The 19,193-nt window shown below is 48.0% G+C and overlaps 1 protein-coding gene across 6 annotated transcripts in view; it reads left to right on the top strand.

The window, feature by feature from the left end:
• TIMELESS (timeless circadian regulator) overlaps positions 1–19,193 on the top strand; it is a 43,024-nt gene that overhangs the window by 15,095 nt on the left and 8,736 nt on the right. For 4 of the 6 annotated variants that reach the window (XR_634737.4, XM_009180964.4, XM_009180963.4 and 1 more), the window contains exons 2-26: positions 5,262–5,419; positions 5,568–5,721; positions 5,842–5,956; positions 6,051–6,113; positions 6,360–6,461; positions 6,967–7,122; positions 7,883–8,016; positions 8,522–8,609; positions 9,181–9,357; positions 10,359–10,576; positions 10,814–10,917; positions 11,062–11,231; positions 14,144–14,278; positions 14,380–14,531; positions 15,712–15,809; positions 15,899–16,028; positions 16,137–16,338; positions 16,618–16,763; positions 17,418–17,503; positions 17,593–17,710; positions 17,800–17,882; positions 18,116–18,258; positions 18,474–18,645; positions 18,727–18,795; positions 18,918–19,036. Coding sequence is in view for 5 of the 6 variants with exons in the window: in XM_009180964.4 (XP_009179228.1) it covers positions 5,323–5,419; positions 5,568–5,721; positions 5,842–5,956; positions 6,051–6,113; positions 6,360–6,461; positions 6,967–7,122; positions 7,883–8,016; positions 8,522–8,609; positions 9,181–9,357; positions 10,359–10,576; positions 10,814–10,917; positions 11,062–11,231; positions 14,144–14,278; positions 14,380–14,531; positions 15,712–15,809; positions 15,899–16,028; positions 16,137–16,338; positions 16,618–16,763; positions 17,418–17,503; positions 17,593–17,710; positions 17,800–17,882; positions 18,116–18,258; positions 18,474–18,645; positions 18,727–18,795; positions 18,918–19,036 (3,231 nt within the window). In the remaining variant the exon portion in view is untranslated. Of the gene's footprint in view, positions 1–5,261; positions 5,420–5,567; positions 5,722–5,841; positions 6,114–6,298; positions 6,462–6,966; positions 7,123–7,882; positions 8,017–8,521; positions 8,610–9,180; positions 9,358–10,358; positions 10,577–10,813; positions 10,918–11,061; positions 11,232–14,143; positions 14,279–14,379; positions 14,532–15,711; positions 15,810–15,898; positions 16,029–16,136; positions 16,339–16,617; positions 16,764–17,417; positions 17,504–17,592; positions 17,711–17,799; positions 17,883–18,115; positions 18,259–18,473; positions 18,646–18,726; positions 18,796–18,917; positions 19,037–19,193 lie in introns of those variants that run through there. The other 2 variants (XM_009180965.3, XM_021922513.2) reach the window with 2 other exon arrangements.

The raw sequence follows: 19,193 nt of genomic DNA, 5'->3' as shown, positions 1-19,193 counted from the left end.
ATCTGAGAGCTTACGATAGATTGTCTAACCCATTTTTTTCTCTGCTTTGTGTATTGCTCCACAGCCTGGTTTTGTCAAAACTGCAGAAGGATTAGAACTGGAAGTCCTGAGTCTCTTCCGTTACCTCTTCTTTTCTGGCATCTGCCAGGACCCCTTCTTCTTTCCTATCTCCTTTCTCCTCCTCCTTTTTTTTTTTTTTTTTTTTTTTTTTTTTGAGACGAAATCTTGCTGTGTCACCCAGGGTGTAGGGCAGTGGTGCCATCTCAGTTCACTGCAACCTCTACCTCCCCGGTTCAAGCGATTCACGTGCCTCAGCCTCCCAGATAGCAGAGATTACAGGCGCCTGCCACCATGCCCCTCTAATTTTTGTATTTTCAGTAGAGATGGGGTTTCACCATATTGGCCAGGCTGGTCTCGAACTCCTGACCTCAGATGATCCACCTGCCTTGGCCTCCCAAAGTGCTGGGATGACAGGGGTGAGCCACTGCACCCAGCCTCTCCTCCCTTTTATTTTGGTAGCCAGCAGGGATGGCTGTTACAGCCTCTTATTTTTGCCTTTCAGGTAAAGTGGTATGTTGAAGATAGAGGCTTGGGTCCTCTGCTGTGGCCATTTTTACAAATACTGAATTTTAGATTGGTCTGCTCTGGAGGAACCAAGATAAAGGGGGAGGGTAGCAGGCAGGACTGTGTGAGGTTATCTGTCTGGGAGCCTTCCCAGATATGGCTTTGTCTCTGCTATTAGAAGACTTTATCATTTTGTACCTTTTAGTGCCAAAGTATGATTTTGTGCCTCCTTTTGAAGAGTATGTGCTGACGCAGCATGTTTATAGCTCTGTTGTCTATTTTTGTCAGCTTCCTTGGAGAGAGGACACAGGGAAGCCCTTCAACTTTTGTGTGTGTGTGTGTGTGTGTGTGTGTGTATATGGGCATGCTTATGTGCACATACACACAGTAGTCTTTCTAAAAAAGCTGGATGTATCTTTGCAGAGAGTCAGGGATTTTATACACTGAACCTACCTCACTGGAGCCCAGGTTTCAGGGTCTGCAGGTGCCTGAGAAAGGATGACAAAAGGAAGTCTCCTTTCAGTTCTTCTGCTCACTCAGTGAGTGTTTTACTGGCTCAATTTATGGCTGGGCTGAGCAGTTAGAAATTGGATAACACGGCCGGGCGCGGTGGCTCAAGCCTGTAATCCCAGCACTTTGGGAGGCCGAGACGGGTGGATCACGAGGTCAGGAGATCGAGACCATCCTGGCTAACACGGTGAAACCCCGTCTCTACTAAAAAAATACAAAAAAATAGCCGGGCACGGTGGCGGGCGCCTGTAGTCCCAACTACTCGGGAGGCTGAGGCAGGAGAATGGCGTGAACCCGGGAGGCGGAGCTTGCAGTGAGCTGAGATCGGGCCACTGCACTCCAGCCTGGGCGGCAGAGCGAGACTCCGTCTCAAAAAAAAAAAAAAAAAAAGAAAAAGAAATTGGATAACACTGGGTAGGGGTGGAGGGATAGCTAGCAACCTGAAGAAGTAGACCAGTTATATAAATGCAGGGAGAGAGCATCAGGCATTAAAGTTTTGTCCTTTGGAAGCTGCTACCTATCTTCTTTGAAGGAGTGGGGTGGAGTTGGGTTAGAGGTAGGTATGTGAGCCAGGAAAGATCTTTTTAGAGGATGCTACCAAGGACAGAGCAGTGTGGCTGAAGGTGTCAAAGGAAAGATTGATGGTTATTCCTGATTTTGTGGAGTAATAGGGTAAAAAATGTAATGTGGGCTGGGTGTGGTGGTTCACGCCTATAATCTCGGCACTTTGGGAGGCCAAGGCAGGTGGATCACGAGGTCAGGAGATCGAGACCATCCTGCCCAACATGGTGAAACCCCATCTCTACTATAAATACAAAAATTAGCCGGGCATGGTGGCGGGCGCCTGTAGTCCCAGCTACTTGGGAGGCTGAGGCAGGAGAATCACTTGAACCCGGGAGGCAGAGGTTGCAATGAGCCAAGATCACGCCACTGCACTCCAGACTGGCAATAAAGCGAGACTCTGTCTCAAAAAAAAAAAAAAAAAAAAAAGAGATCGAGACCATCCTCAACATGGTGAAACCCCGTGTCTACTAAAAATACAAAAATTAGGGCTGGGCATGGTGGCTCACGCCTGTAATCCCAGCACTTTGGGAGGCCGAGGTGGGCGGATCACGAGGTCAGGAGATCGAGACCATCCTGGCTAACACGGTGAAACCCTGTCTCTACTAAAAATACAAAAAATTAGCCGGTCATGGTGGCGGGCGCCTATAGTCCCAGCTGCTTGGGAGGCTGAGGCAGGAGAATGGTGTGAACCCAGGAGGCGGAGCTTGCAGTGAGCCAAAATTGAGCCATTGCACTCCAGCCTGGGAGACAGCAAGACTCTGTCCCCAAAAAAAAAAAAAAAAAAAATACAAAAATTAGCTGGGCGTGCCTATAGCCCCAGCTACTCAGGAGGCTGATGAGGATAATCTCTTGAACCCAAGAGGCGGAGGTTGCAGTGGGCCGAGATTGTGCCACTCTACAGAGCAAGACTGTGTCTCAAAAGAAAAAAGCAATGTGTTTGTGTTTGTGTATGTGTATCTGTTATTATAGTGTTAAGTTCTGAAATGTGCAAGATTGTAGGTCTGTGCCTACTTGATTATCTGATGAGAGTTTAGGGATCTTTCTTTTCTTTTCTTCTTCTTCTTCTTTTTTTTTTTTCCAAGGTCTCACAGTCACCCAGGCTGAAGTGCAGTGTGATCACAGCTCACTGCAACCTCAACCTCCTGGGCTCGAGCAGTTGTCCCACCTCAGCCTCTCAATTAGCTAGGACCACAGGGATGTGCCACCATGGCGGCCAATTTTTTATTTTTTGTAGAGATGGGGTCTTAAGCTGTTACCCAGGCTGCTCGCAAACTCCTGGGTTCAAGTGAGTCTCCCACCTTGGTCTCCCAAAGTTTTGGGATTAGAGGTGTGAGCCACTGCACCTGGCCTGGTGTCTGCTTCTTAATTTGGTCCCTGTTCCAAGGCTTGGCCAGGCACAGCGGCTTACACCTGTAATCCCAACACTTTGGCAGGTCAAGGCAGAAGAATTGCATAAACGCAGGGATTTGAGGTTGCAGTGAGCTATCATTTCACCACTGCACCCCAGCCTGGGTAAGAGTGAAATCCTGTTTCTTAAAAGAAAAGTGGGGACATGCTTCACAAAAGGTAGATGAGGGTGGGTGAGGTGGCTCATGCCTGTAATCTCAACACTTGGAGAGGCCAAGATGAGAGGATTGCGTAAGGCTAGGAATTTGAGACCAGCCGGGGCAACATAGTGAGACCCTATCTCTACAATTTTTTTTTTTTTTTTTGAGATGGAGGCTTGCTCTGTCACCCAGGCTGGAGTGCAGTGGCACAATCTTGGCTCACTGCAGCCTCCACTTCCCAGGTTCCAGCGATTCTCCTGCCTCAGCCTCCCAAGTAGCTGGGATTACAGACGCCCACCACCATGCCCAGCTAATTTTTTTTTTTTTTAACGGAGTCTCCCTCTGTAGTCCAGGCTGGAGCGCAGTAGCACGATCTCAGCTCACTGCAAGCTCCACCTCCCGAGTTCACGCCATTCTCCTGCCTCAGCCTCCCAAATAGCTGGGACTATAGGCATCTGCACCGACACCCAGCTAAATTTTTTTATTTTCAGTAGAGACAGGGTTTCACTGTGATTAGCCAGGATGGTCTCGATTTCCTGACCTCGTGATCCGCCTGCCTTGGCCTCCCAAAGTGCTGGGATTACAGGTGTGAGCCACCGGGCCCAGCCAACGCCCAGCTAATTTTTGTATTTTTAGTAGAAGATGGGGTTTCACCGTGTTGGCCAAGCTGGTCTCGAACTCCTGACCTCAGGTGATCTGCCTGCCTTGGCCTTCCAAAGTGCTGGGATTACAGGCATGAGCCACCACACCTGGCCTACAAAAATGTTTTAAAAGGCCAGGCATGGTGGCACGTGCCCAGTCATAGCTACTCAGGAGGCTGAGGCAGGAGGACTGCTTGAGCCCAGGAATTTGAGGTTACAATGAGCTATGATCATGCCACTGTACTCCAGCCTGGGCAACAGAGTGAAACCCTGTGTCTTTTTTTTTTTTTTTTTTTTTTTAAGGGAGATGATTCTTTGTGAGAGAGTCATCTCCCTTTGTGAGAGAGGGAATGTACCAGTTTCTATTTACTCCCTTTCCTCACCTGTTCTGTTAGATGCTGATTTCTACTGAGATTACCAAGGTTTAAGAGTAACTTTGGAGAGGAGAGTGAAGGACTTTTCTCTACACATTCTCAGTGTCTCAGAAGCCTCAGGGCTCCTGGGATGTATTAGATCCCTGGTGGAATCACTGTATGGCCAGAGCTCGGTTTTTTAATTCCTGTGGTGCATCAGAGCTGTGTCTGCATGGAAGAGCCACAGAAAGTGGAGGGTGACAAGGTTTGAGCAATTTATTTTTTCCAGAGACTCTGTAGACCAGGCTGGAATGTAGTGGTGCGATCATACCTCATTGCAACCTTGAACACCTAGGCTCAAGTAATTCTCTCGCCCCAGCCTCCTGAGTAGGAGGACTACAGGTGTGTGCCACAACACTTGGCTTTTGTACAGATGGGGTCTCACAATGTTGCCCAGGCTAATCTTGAACACTGGGACAAATGATCATCATGTCTTGGCCGCCTAAAGTGCTGAGATTATAGGCATGAGCCACTGTGCCCCGCCAGGGTCTAACAATTTTATTTATTTATTTATTTTGAGACAGAGTCTCTCTCTGCTGCCCGGGCCAGAGTGCAGTGGCATGATCTCGGCTCACCGCAACTTCTGCCTCCTGGATTCAAGTGATTCTCCTGCCTCAGCCTTCCAAGTGGCTAGGATTATAGGCATGTGCCACCACGCCTGGCTAATTTTGTATTTTTAGTAGAGACAGGGTTTCTCCATGTTGGTCAGGCTGGTCTCGAACTCCCAACCTCAGGTGATCTGCCCACCTCAGCCTCCCAAAGTGCTGGGATTACAGGAGTGAGTCACCGTGTCTGGCCAGAGCAGGTGCTTAATTCATAGGCTGGAGCCTCTTTGGTTTTGATCAGGTAGAAGCCATAATTTAAAACTTTCCTTGGGACTGAGAGCAGAACTTTTGGTCGTGACAAAAGTCAAACATTTGAGGATCTTGTTCAGAATATTCTGAGCATTAGGGCCTTCTCCTGTTCCTATCTTCTTTTCATGGAGAGGAACTTACATTTTTAATCTTTCTCTATCTCTGCAGGCCTCGTCATTTCTGTCTCCTGTTTCTCCACTTCCTTCTCTATTGGTTGGTCCACTGATGTATGGACTTGCACATGATGAACTGTGAACTTCTAGCCACATGTAGTGCCCTTGGGTACTTGGAGGGAGACACTTACCACAAGGAACCAGATTGCTTAGGTAAGTACCTTTTTGAGGAAACAGGAAAAAAATTTGCTTGAATTAAGGAGGTCTGTTGAATTTCTCAAACCATGGGTGTGAAAATCATGTGGGTCTGGATGGAGCTTCTTCCAAGGTTCCACATGCATGTTTTGTTCTGTCTCTGAAGAGAGTGTGAAGGATCTGATCCGCTATTTGAGGCATGAGGATGAGACACGAGATGTGCGGCAGCAACTCGGGGCAGCCCAGATCCTACAGAGCGACCTTCTGCCCATCCTCACCCAGCACCGCCAGGACAAGCCTCTCTTTGATGCTGTTATCAGGTTGCCTCCCTAGCTTTTAAACTTTCGCCACCTGCCAGCCTTTGCTGTTTGAACTGATAGGTCTGGCGTTTGAGCTGGTAAGGAAACTTAACAACTTCTCTCTCCTTCATTGTCTCCCAGACTGATGGTGAACTTGACACAACCAGCCTTGCTCTGTTTTGGCAGTCTGCCTAAGGAACCCAGCTTTCGGCACCATTTTTTGCAGGTGCTAACTTATTTGCAGGCCTACAAAGAGGTGAGGCTTTCCTTTGGAGTCCCTGGGGTGGAATATGGGGCAGTGGTGAAGAAGTGGATGACTGCTACTTAAGATCCAGTTCCCTATTTCACAGGCCTTTGCCAGTGAGAAGGCTTTTGGAGTCCTCAGTGAAACCTTGTATGAGCTGTTGCAGCTGGTGAGTCTTCACCTTACAGGATCCCATGGGACAGCACTTTGCACCTTCTCCGGGTGGAGGAGGAGATGCTGAGATATGGTCCCAGTCCTTGGGGATATGGTAGTCCGATCCATAGTCTCTGGCTACCTCATTACTGTTTGAACTCTCTTTTTAATCCTGCTTCTCTTCTGTGCCTGGTCTTCCAGCCAGGGTACATGCTGCCTGCCTTCCACAGGGAGTCTCTTCCTCTTGCTCTCTTCTGATTAGGGCTGGGAGGAACGGCAGGAGGAAGACAACCTGCTGATTGAGCGGATCCTACTGCTGGTCAGAAATATTCTCCATGTCCCAGCTGACCTTGATCAGGAGAAGGTGAGTGTCTTGGGTATTCTGTGTTCTTGTGCATGGTTAGGTTGAGCTGCCCTTTTTTTTTTTTTTTTTTTTTTTTTGAGACAGAGTCTTGCTCTGTCACCCAGGCTGGAGTGCAGTGGCACGATCTCGGCTTACTGCAAGCTCTGCCTCCCGGGTTCATGCCATTCTCCTGCCTCAGCCTCTGCTTCCTGAGTAGCTGGGACAATAGGCGCCCGCCACCATGCCTGGCTAATTTTTTTTTGTATTTTTAGTAAAGACAGGGTTTCACCGTGTTAGCCAGGATGGCCTCAATCTCCTGACCTCGTGATCTGTCCGCCTTGGCCTCCCAAAGTGCTGGGATTACAGGCATAAGCCACCGTGCCCGGCCAAGCTGCTCTTTCTGGGCTATTCTGTCCTCTGACAAGTCTGGGAGAGGAGGCTTGGTCAAAGAATGAGTTGGAGAGCTTCAAGGCAGGGCAGTGGGATTGAATGAGCTCCCTTTCTACCCTCACCACTCACTGCTCAGAAGATTGATGACGACGCCAGCGTCCATGACCAGCTTCTCTGGGCGATTCACCTCAGTGGCCTGGACGACCTGCTCCTCTTTCTGGCCAGCTCATCTGCTGAGCAGCAATGGAGCCTACATGTGCTAGAGATTGTCTCCCTTATGTTTCGTGACCAGGTGAGACCCTGGCCTGTTGTCCTAGTCCCCTCCACCCATGTACTTTTCTGCTATACAGCCAGAATTGCTCTTGTGATAACGGCTGCATTATTTGGGGAAGGCAGGTGACAGCGGGAGTACCCATGTCTTGAGTACATGTAGTACCCCCTTATTCATGGTTTTACTTTCCTTGATTTCAGTTACTCACAGTCAACCGTGGTCTGAAAACATTAAGTGGAAAATTTCAGAAACAAACATTTTAGAAGTTTTAAACTTGTACATTGTTCTGAGTAGTGTAATGAAATCTTTTGTCCCTGTCTGTCCTGAACAAGATGTGAATCATCCCTCTGCCCAGCATATCCACACCGTGTACCCGCCTGTTAGTCACGTACTAGCCATCTTGGTTATCAGTTTGAAAAAACATAATAGAACGTGTGTGTATATATATATGTATACGTGTTCTATTTTTTCTGATAACGTATGTATATAGAACATATATACATTCTATAAAACATAGAACGTACATGTTCTATGTATATGTGTATACACATACATATATATATATACACGAATGTATACATATATATATTTTAGTACTGTCTGCAGTTTCAGGTATCCAGCGGGGGTCTTGGAACATATCCCCCTTCAGATAAGGGAGAACGACAGCACAGTGCCCCATTAATGGGGTTCTATTTTGTTCACTCTTTGCATGCCCAGTAGGCGTGAACTCAGGATAAGGAATGACTGTCCTCCTGATTCTTCCCTCTTTGTTCCAATCTAGAACCCCGAGCAGCTGGCGGGAATAGGGCAGGGACGCTTAGCTCAGGAGCGGAGTGCAGATGTTGCAGAACTGGAGGTGTTGCGCCAGCGAGAGATGGCAGAAAAGAAGACTCGAGCCCTCCAGCGAGGCAACAGGTGAGTGACAGAGAGGCAGGTTCTTGTTCCTACATCATGGAATGCTGAGGGCATAGGAGACAAATTCTAAGGTGGGGTGATTGAGTAACATTTTAGTTTATTTATTTATTTATTTTTTGAGACAGAGTTTTACTCTTGTCACCCAGGCTGGAGTGCACAGGCACGATCTCTGCTCCCTGCAACCTCTGCCTCCTGGGTTCGAGCGATTCTGCTGCCTCAGCCTCCCCAGTAGCTGGAACTACAGGCGCCTGCCATCATGCCAGGCTAATTTTTGTATTTATAGTAGAGTCCGGGTTTCACCACGTTGGCCAGGCTGGTCTCAAACTCCTGACCTCAGGTGATCTCCTGCCTCGGCCTCCCAAATGCTGGGATTATAGGTGTGAGCTGCCGTGCCCGACCAACATTTTGTAGTTTTAATTTGCTCCAAGGTGCTGATGATAGAGAATGGAGGTAAAGTTTCCAGAGAACTGAAGAATCACTTTGGACCTTTTTGTTTCTTCTGCAGACATTCTCGATTTGGGGGCTCGTATATTGTCCAGGGGTTGAAATCCATTGGGGAGAGGGACCTCATCTTTCACAAAGGCCTTCACAATGTGAGTATTCTTACATCTGGAGTGGGAACATGTGGAGTTGCATAGCTTAAGCAGGGTAATCATCTTGAGTTCTTGGCTGGGCCTGATGGCTCACACTTGTGGTCCCAGCACTTTGGGAGACTGAGGCAGGAGGATTGCTTGAGCCCAGAAGTTCAAGATCAGACTGGGCAACATGGCAAGACCCTGTCTCTAAAAAAAAAAAAAAAAAAAAAAAAAAATTAAAGGTTGGGTACAATGGCTTATACCTGTAATCCGCCAAGGAAGGAGGATTGCTTGAGCCCAGGAGTTCAAGACCAGCCTGGGCAACATGGCAAAACCCTGTCCCTACAACAAGTAAAAAAAACTAACTGAGCATGGTGGCACCCGCTTGTGGTCCTAACTACTCGGGAGGCTGAGGTGGGAGGATTGTTTGAGGCCAGGAGTTCAATCATTGCACTCCAGCCTGGGTGACAGAGCAAGTTCTCGTCTCAAAACAAAAACAAAAATTAGTTTCTTCTGAGAAAATTGACGAGAGCTGCAAGGGGAAGGTGGTAGTTAGGAGTAATTCTAATCCCCTAACCGACACACCCAGCTACGAAACTACAGTTCAGATTTGGGAAAGCAGCCGAAAAAGGTGCCTAAACGTCGCCAGGCCGCCCGAGAGCTGTCCATTCAACGCCGTTCTGCCCTCAATGTGAGGCTCTTCCTCAGAGACTTCTGCTCTGAGTTCCTGGAGAACTGTTACAACCGGCTCATGGGATCAGTAAAGGTGAGAATCTGTGAAGGATATGGAGATAATCAGGAATGGAATAGACAGGTGATGATGCAGCTGTTGGTGGGTAAGGGGTGGGGAGGAGCTTGGGGAGGCTGCCCCTGGAATGTGGACTAGTAGGTGGGAAGCATATATAGTTAGGATGTCCCTGAGAGATAGTGAAAATGCCAGAAGTGAGTGGGCTCCCAGCATGACAAAAGAGGCTCTGGAAAAATTGCCTCAGAGCGAGAGGAAAGGGAGAACAGGAGAGAGTTGGAAATTGTGGATCCTAGAGTATTATGATAGCGGTGGCCCAGCGTGGTGGCTCACACCTGTAATCCCAGCCCTTTGAGAGGCCGAGGTGGTGGATCACTTGAGGTCAGGAGTTCGAGACCAACCTGGCCAGCATGGTGAAACCCTATCTTTACGGAAAAAAATACAAAAAAAAAAAGGTGGCATGATGGTGTGCATTTGTAGTCCCAGTTACTCGGGAACCTGAGGCAGGATAATCACTTGAACCTGGGAAGCAGAGGTTGCAGTGAGCCGAGATCACACCACTGCACTCCAGCCTCATCATGACAGAGCGAGACTGTCAAAAAAAAAAAAGAAAAAAAAAAACAGGCGCGGTGGCTCACGCCTGTAATACCAACACTTTGGGAGCCCAAGGCAGGTGTATCACCTGAGGTCAGAAGTTTGAGACCAGCCTGCAACATGGTGAAACCCCATCCCTACTGAAAATACAAAAAATTAACTGGGCATGGTGACGGGCACCTATAATTCTAGCTACCCGGGAGGCTGAGGCAGGAGAATCGCTTGAACCTGGGAGCTGGAAGTTGCAGTGAGCTGAGATCATGCCATTGCACTCCAGCCTGGGCAATAGAGTGAGACTCCGCCTCAAAAAAAAAAAAATTATGACAATGGTGTCCAGCATCCATTCCATCATCATAGGACAGGAAGGAAGAAGTTGGAAGCCCTGAAGTCACGGTGATCTTTTTTTTTTTTTCTTTTTTAACTGTTAGGATCACCTGCTTCGGGAGAAAGCTCAGCAGCATGATGAGACCTATTATATGTGGGCCTTGGCTTTCTTCATGGCCTTCAACCGAGCTGCCTCCTTCCGGCCAGGCCTGGTTTCTGAGACCCTCAGTGTCCGCACCTTCCACTTCATTGAGCAGAACCTCACTAACTACTACGAGATGATGCTGACTGACCGCAAGGAAGCTGCCTCCTGGGCACGCCGGTGAGTGGGATGGTTACTGGAGTTAGAGTGAGCTAGGGATCTGAATGCTTGAATTCTGGCTGGTGCTTTTTCCCTGATTCAGGGTTCAAGTGGTCAGTCTGAAGAGCAAGGACTGGCTGGGAAATTTGGTTTGGGTGGCACATTTTTTTTTCTTTTTTTTGGCCGTGGGAGGTTGCTGTTTCCATGGGCCATTGCCCTAAGTTGTCCTCCATTTCACCTTTTCCCCTCAACTCTCAGGATGCACTTAGCTCTGAAGGCCTATCAGGAGCTGCTGGCAACAGTGAATGAGATGGACTTATCCCCAGATGAGGCTGTGAGGGAGAGCAGCCGCATCATCAAGAGTGAGGCCCTGGCCTGGTCCCCGATCCCAGCCTGTCCCATCTCATGATGAGAATCTCATTCTTCCCAGTCCCAGCTTCATCCATCCCTCCTTTTCCAGGCTTTCCAGAATAGCCCTTCCATTCCTTTCTCTTCCCCATTCCTAGACAATATTTTCTATGTGATGGAGTACCGAGAACTATTCCTGACACTTTTTCGAAAGTTTGATGAGAGATGCCAGCCCCGTTCTTTCCTTCGTGACTTGGTGGAGACCACCCACCTCTTCCTCAAAATGTTGGAGCGGTTCTGTCGGAGCCGTGGGAACCTGGTGGTGCAGGTACTGGGCAGCCCCACGACGTAGAAAGAGCTGTGAGGGAGAGTCAAGGAAAGGGGGCTTTCTTCTCACAGTTTGTACAGCTTAAGTTCATCTGTTAAACCTGTTCTGAGCTATGACAGCAAGAGGTTTGTGGGTGTTGGCCAGTGTGAGTCTACCACAGTTTCCTTCTCCCATTAGAATAATCTCTGATCTGCCATAAATATTTTAGTTCAGTCAGGAAACATTTATTGAACACCTACCAAGTGCCAAGTACAAAAACCCTGGGGATTCATAATTTTAGAGTTTAATAATTATGCTGTAGCATTTTCTGGTTATACCTTGAAAACATTGTGGTGAGATGGAAAGAGCCTTAAGTTGCGGCCGGGCACGGTGGCACACACCTATAATCCCCGCAGTTGGGGAGGCCGAGGTGGGCAGATTACTTGAGGTCAGGGGTTCAAGACCAGCTGGCCAACATGGTGAAACCCTGTCTCTACTAAAAATGCAAAAATTAGCCAGGCGTGGTAGCGCACATCTGTAATCTCCGCTGCTCAGAAGGCTGAAACAGAATCACTTGAATCCAGGAGGTGGAAATTGCAGTGAGCTAAGATCATGCCACTCCACTCCAGCCTGGGTGACACAGTGAGACTCTGTCTCAACAGCAACACTAAAAGAGCCTTAAATTGAACTTTAGAAGGTCTGGAATCTAGTCCTGTATTGGTTATTATTGGAATAAGCTCAAGCTGTTTGTGTCGGTCTCCAGATCTATAAAGTTGGGATTGTAACAGTTGTCCATGAACCCAAAGTGGAATAAGTGAAAAGCCTAGGACAGGCTGGGCACAGTGGCTCTTGCCTGTAATCCCAGCACTTTGGGAGGCCACGGTGGGTGGATCATTTGAGTCCAGGAGTTTGAGACCAGCCTGGGCAACATGACAAAGCCTCCCCTTCTCTACTAAAAATACAAAAATTAGCTGGGTATGATGGCACGCACCTGTAGTCCCAGCTATTTGGGAAGCTGAGGCATGAGAATTGCTTGAACCCAGGAGGCCGAGGTTGCAGTAGGCCAAGATTGTGCTATGCCACTGCGCTCCAGTCTGGGCCACAGAGCAAGACTCTGTCTCAAAAAAAAACAAAAAACAATTCACCGGCAAGGTGGCACATACCTGTAGTCCCAGCTACTCAGGAGGCTGAGGCACGAGGATCACTGGAGCTTAGGAGTTTGAGGGTGCAGTGAACTGTGATTAAGACATTGCACTCCAGTCTGGGCAAGAGCAAAACCCTATCTCTGAAAAATAAAGTTACTGGTTCACATTAAAAAAAAACCCCAGGACAAAATGAAAACCCCACGGAATTTGTATCCTGGAAACACAGGGACTTTGCTTTGTATAAACAGATTTTGGGCCAGGCGCGGTGGCTCATGCCTGTAATCCCGGCACTTTGGGAGGCTGAGGTGGGCAGATTACTTAGGTCAGGAGTTCGAGACCAGCCTGGCCAGCATGGCGAAACCCTGTCTCTACTAAAAATTCAAAAATTAGCCAGGCATGGTGGTGCGCACCTGTAATCCCAGCTTCTTGGGAGGCTGAAGTTGGGAGAATCACTTGAACCTGGGAGGCGGAGTGTGCAGTGAGCCAGGATCACATCATTGCACTCCAGCCTGGGCGACAGAGCAAGACTCCGTCTCAAAAAAAAAAAAAAAAAAAAAAACCAGATTTTTGTACCAGAACCTTCCTATAATTCTAGTTGCCACAGGTTAAAATTCTGTCATAACTGGATTTGAAAGATGCAGTAGTACCAATGAGACTTTGCTAAAGGGTATTTTTTGCACTCAGGGTTCTGTGTTATTATCTGTAATACTAGGTACTATCATTTATTGAGCACTTACTATGTGTCAGACACTGTGCTGATGTTTTCATATAATCCTCACAGTAGCACATGTGCCCAAAGTGGTTAAGCAACTTGTCCAAAGTCTTGTTAGTAATACTAATTCAATACTCAAATCCAGATCTGCTGGACTCTAAAACTCATGCTCCTAACATTTGGTGTGTTTGATTGTAAGTTCTTTAATGGAACATGACCTTCAGGGGCCTCCCAGTTCATCCTGTTTGACTTTTGAGTACCCACACCAAAGACTGGTTCACAGCCCTGACTTGGGAGAAGCAGGATTTGGGTATTGAGTCACTCCTGCTTTTCTTTTCTTTTTTTTTTTTTTCTGCAGGGTGTCGCTCTGTTACTTAAGCTGGAGTGCAGTGGCTCAATCTCAGCTCACTGCAACCCTCTGCTTCCCAGTCCCAAGCGATTCTCCTGCCTCAGCCTCCCAAGTAGCTGGGAGTACAGGCACACACCACCATGCCTGGCTAATTTTTGTACTTTTTGTAGAGACAGCGTCTCGCTATGTTGCCCAGGCTGGTCTTGAACTCCTGACCTCAAGTGATCCACCTGCCTAGGCTTCCCAAAGTGTTAGGACTACAGGTGTGAGCCACTGCGCCTGGCTGTCCTACTTTTCAGGAGAAAAAAATTAGAGGCTTTATTTACATAGTGCTTTGCATTTTATGAAGCTTTTCCATATGTCTTATTTGATCCTCATAGCATCTACTTATTCTATAGGCCTCTTGAGATAGCACTGCTTTTGGCAAACCTCTGAACTCAGGAAATGGGTCAGGATTTTTGCCATGGCATCTTATACTTACTCACATTGTAGCTCTTATCCACACTCTAATGTAATTACCATTCTACTTCCTGTCTCCACCACTAGAGTAAAAGCTCCTCAAAGGGAAGGAAATATGCTGTTCACTATTGCTTTCTATTACCAATGGATAGCACATAATGGGCACTCTGTGAATGTCCAGTTAATTCGTTTTGTAATAGAAAAGACACTTATGGGGAAAAGGCCTCTTTAGCTCTCTTGACATCCTAATACAATTCTTTCCCCATAGAACAAACGAAAGAAGAGAAGGAAGAAGAAGAAGGTCCTAGACCAGGCCACTGTTTCTGGTAATGTCCCATCTAGCCCAGAAGAACTGGAGGCTATGTGGCCTGCCCTGGCTGAGCAGCTGCAATACTGTGCCCAGGTAGGTGGTTACAGACACTCTGTCTTTTTTGAGAATAGTACTCTGGGTATACAATCTGGGTTTTCCACTCCCTCCGGTCCCATAGCTTTATCCATCTCTAGAATCCTGAGCTCAGCATAGACTCCATGGTTCCCTTTGATGCGGCCTCAGAGGTGCCAGTGGAGGAGCAGCGGGCAGAAGCCATGGTACGGATCCAAGACTGTCTCCTGGCTGGCCAGGCCCCACAGGCCCTGACTCTCCTGAGGTCTGCCCGGTAAGAACCCTGCTGCTTATCCTCTTGGGCTTTGTGGGAAGGAGGAGGCCATCACTGTGATACAGGGTTCTCAGTCTTCAAAAGAGAGTCATCTCATCAAGGCTCTGGGACTCTATACCGACTGACTCCTGGGGCGTTTTGATTGGTTTGTTGGGTTTTTTTGTTTGTTTTCGAAAAACGTTTAAAAAGCATAGCTAATTGAGAAAAAAATAAAGATAAAGCAAATCCTCACTTGACATCGTCAATAAGTCCTTGGTAATTGCGACTTTGAGTGAAATGACCTACAGCAGGTTTCTTATAATATTAAGAGAAAAAAAACTGGTTTTGTTATACATTGTTTCACTTAAAGTGGCAGTATCCAAGAACCTATTGAAGACATTAAGGGAGGACTGACTTTAATTCTACTAGACAAAGATAAGCATCATTAACATTTTGATGAGTAACCATGCAGAGGTTTTTTTCCTCCGTTACATGTAAAAATATCATATATACCTTGTTTTACAAAAATGAAATACTGTACATGCTGATTTATAGTAATTTTTCACTTCTCAGTATATTGTGAGCATTATTTCTCATCAGATATGTTTCTGTAATTGTTAATGGCTTTAAAACACCATTGTGTGGGCCGGGCATGGTGGCTCACACCTGTAATCCCAGCACTTTGGGAGGCCAAGGCGGGCGGATCATGAGGTCAGGAGATCGAGACCATCCTGGCTAACATGGTGAAACCCCGTCTCTACTGAAAATACAAAAAATTAGCTGGGCGTGGTGCCGGTTGCCTGTAGTCCCAGCTACTTGGGAGGCTGAGGCAGGAGAATGGCGTGAACCTGGGAGGCGGAGCTTGCAATGAGCCAAGATCGTGCCACTGTACTCCAGCCTGGGCAACAGAGCGAGACTCTGTCTAAAAAAAAAAAAAAAAAAAAACCATTGTGTGAATACATACATTTGTTCAACCAGGTATCAAACATTTAGATTGTTTACATTTTGTTCTTACCTGATTTTTATTGAGTTGTGGCTTATGAGGAAAATTTTCCCTGGGGTCTTTGTTTCATTTGAGGTAACAGTTTGCATTTTCTTTCTGGCCAACAAAAGAAATGTCTAAATTCCTTCTTCTACTTCAAATTATAAATTTAAAGCCAGATTTCCCCTGGGTAAAGCCTTTTTTCTGTCTGTGCTCCAGGGAGGTGTGGCCTGAAGGAGATGTGTTTGGCTCTCAAGACATTTCTCCAGAGGAAGAGATCCAGTTGCTGAAACAAATCCTGTCTGCTCCACTTCCCCGTAAGTCTCCACCCTTCACATCTGTCTCCTTCCAGCTCTTTTCTAGCACCAACATAACAGAGACTCAGTAATCCTCCTTCTGTCTATAGGGCAGCAGGGCCCAGAGGAATGTGGGACAGAGGAACAAGAAGAAGAGGAGGAGGAGGAGGAGGAGGAGGAGGAGTTGCAAGTGGTCCAGGTGTCGGAGAAAGAATTTAATTTTCTGGACTACCTGAAACGGTGCGGGCTGAGAGGCCTGAGTTGGTCCTAGAGTGGCGATTTTGCAGCTCTGAGGATGACCTATGTCTTCCTTATGCTGACATCCTCTCCCTCCTTGCTTTGGTGCAGCTTTGCATGTTCAACTGTCGTTCGAGCCTATGTGCTGCTGCTGCGGAGCTACCAGCAGAATAGCGCTCACACTAACCATTGCATTGTGAAGATGCTGCACCGGCTGGCCCATGACCTCAAAATGGAAGCCCTACTTTTTCAGCTGTCAGTCTTCTGCCTCTTCAATCGTCTGCTTAGTGACCCTGCTGCTGGAGCCTACAAAGTGAGGGAGTAACAAGGAATGGGGGTTTAGAAGGGTATGGGAACCCTCAGGTAAATAAATAATCTTCAGGAGATAGAAGGTGCTGAGAGGTGTCAAGGGCTGGGAGATGGGAAAACAATGAGAAAGTAGACAGGCAGGTTGAGGGAGCTGCATGGAGAAGGACAGAAGAGAGTGAGTGAGGAGGGGGCAGCTGGGAACAGCTATAGAGAAAATACCTAGAAGGCCAGGTTCGGGTCTGCATTGGACCAGGGGCCTCATAGTAACCTCCTTCTCCTACAGGAGCTAGTGACTTTTGCCAAATACATCCTGGGCAAATTCTTTGCACTGGCCGCAGTCAACCAAAAAGCCTTTGTGGAGCTGTTGTTCTGGAAGAACACAGCTGTGGTTCGAGAGATGACTGAGGGCTATGGCTCCCTGGATGACAGGTGAGCTTGAAGTTGGCAAAGGATGGGTTGGGGTAGGGGAAGTTTGATGCAGAGTCACAGAATGTTAAAGCTGTAAGAGCTTGCATGTCATTTAGCCCTCTGTTTCTTTCCCTGTCATGGGTGAGAAAACAGGCTCAGGAGGTGAAATGCTTTACCTAAGGTTATCCAAGAGAGGAGCAGGGACTGGAGCCTAAGTCTACTGTGTATCTAGTTTCCTTCTCCGTCACCAGCCTCCGTAGAGGTGGTCACTGTTGGGAGCTGGGTGGTTGCCCGGAGAGAGTCCGTGTGCGACCTCTCCCAAAACGTGCTGGGAAACCATGAGGATTTGTAGAAATGTTTGTCTTCTTTCCCTTAATGTCTCAGCCCCTCTCCTTTCACACTTAGTCTCTTTTTCCCATAATATTCTTAGCCCCTGGAGTCAGAATGGTCAGGGTTCCACTGGCCCAACCTGGAAAATCTCTTAGTTTGACTTTTAGGTTCTTACGTGGAAGGAAAGTGAGGGGAAGGAGGCACACTGTAGGCCTCTCTCGGCTGGCCTCTTTCAGTTACCTGCCTCGTCCTTCCTGTTCCTTTCAGAACTGATCAGAGAAGGCCTTTGGTCTCCTCTTTTTGGGCCAAGAACCTATATGCTCCCTTTCTCCTTTCACCATTCAGGTCTTCGAGTCGCAGAGCGCCTACATGGAGCCCCGAAGAAGAGGCTCGTCTTCGGGAGCTGTACCTCGCCCATAAGGACGTGGAAGGTGAGAGGCCTTGAGATCTGGAAAGTTTGTGAGGAGGGCAGCCTGAGCTGCAGGACCTTCTTTACTGCCTCAGTCATTTCCCATGCCAGGGCAGGATGTGGTGGAAGCCATCTTGGCCCACCTGAATACTGTTCCTCGAACACGCAAGCAGATCATCCACCATCTGGTACAGCTGGGACTGGCTGACAGTGTCAAAGACTTCCAAAGGTAGAGCGGCGCATGCTTTGGAGGCTATTGGGATAGGGACGCGTGTTCACTTCCTGGGCTTCCTCTTCCACTGACACCTTCCTAATCAGGAAAGGAACCCATATTGTACTGTGGACGGGGGATCAGGAGTTGGAGCTGCAGCGGCTTTTTGAGGAATTCCAGGACTCGGATGGTGAGTGAGGTGGAACTCAGGGGACCTTTGAGATGAAAGCCAAGCTATCCATTTCTTTTGGGGCTGTCTTTTATTACCAAGGAAAGATTCTCCCATCCCTTCTGTTCACTTACTATATTTGTAAGGGTCGTTTTTGGATGAATTGAGCTACCCTCTTTCCAGAGACCTCTTATTTATTTTACTCATCTCTTTCCCCTGTTGCCCTTGGGTATTCACATGCTCGCTTTTTATAGATGTCCTGGGTCATATCATGAAGAATATCACAGCCAAACGCTCACGGGCCCGAATAGTGGATAAACTCTTGGCTCTGGGGCTGGTGGCTGAGCGGCGGGAGCTGTACAAGAAACGGCGGAAAAAGTTGGCATCCTCCATCTTGGTAACAGTCTGACCCTGGCTCTGCTGGCATGGGCCCGCTCCCCTTGAAATGCTCCTCAGGAGCAGTCCACCCACATTCTTCCTGCCTGAGGCTGTTCTGACCAGGTCCTTCTCAGAGAGCGGGTGCGGTGCGGGGAGGGGTCAGGAACCAGGAGACTCCACTAAGTTCCTTGCGTTGCCTTCATTTTCATTCCCCCAACCCCCAATGAATTTTAGCCAAATGGAGCGGAGTCCCTGAAAGATTTTTGCCAGGAAGATCTGGAAGAAGAGGAAAACCTGCCTGAGGAAGACAGCGAGGAGGATGAAGAAGGGAGCTCAGAAGCAGAAGAAGTCCAGGGTAGCTTAGTCCTTTCAACTGAAAACCTTGGTCAAAGCCTGCATCAGGAAGGTGAGGACTTTGCCTGGGAGAGGTGTCTCAGGTGGAGGGCTTGGGAGTAGGGTCAAATGTAAGTTTCCCTCATTTCTTTAGGCTTTTCTACCCCACTCCTGTGGCTCCAGCACTGCCTGATCCGAGCAGCAGATGATCGGGAAGAGGATGGTGAGTGGACAGACGACGCTTTTAGGAGAGCCCTGGAGGCTATTGGAGACCTACCTGGTCATGGGATGGAGGACCAGTTCTTCTCTTATATCTTCACCATATGACCGTTGACCCTGTCTTAGGCTGCTCCCAGGCAGTTCCATTGGTGCCACTCACAGAGGAAAATGAGGAAGCCATGGAGAATGAACAGTTTCAGCAGCTGTTGCGCAAGCTAGGGGTTCGGCCCCCTGCCTCTGAGCAGGTAAATATGCCAGTTAGAGTGTCACCCAAGGCGTGTTAGTCCTATTTCCAAATACATCTCCTCCTCCTCCTCCTCACTGTAGTCGCCATCATGGTCCTCCTCACTGTCATGGTGGTCTTCCTTATCATCCTCATTGTCATCTCGATCCTCCTCATTG

Source organism: Papio anubis, chromosome 9 (assembly GCF_008728515.1).
Source record: "Papio anubis isolate 15944 chromosome 9, Panubis1.0, whole genome shotgun sequence".
Taxonomy (NCBI): Eukaryota; Metazoa; Chordata; class Mammalia; order Primates; family Cercopithecidae; genus Papio; species Papio anubis.
The sequence above is the reverse complement of the archived record's forward strand: the minus strand, read 5'-3'. Positions and strand labels throughout refer to the sequence as shown.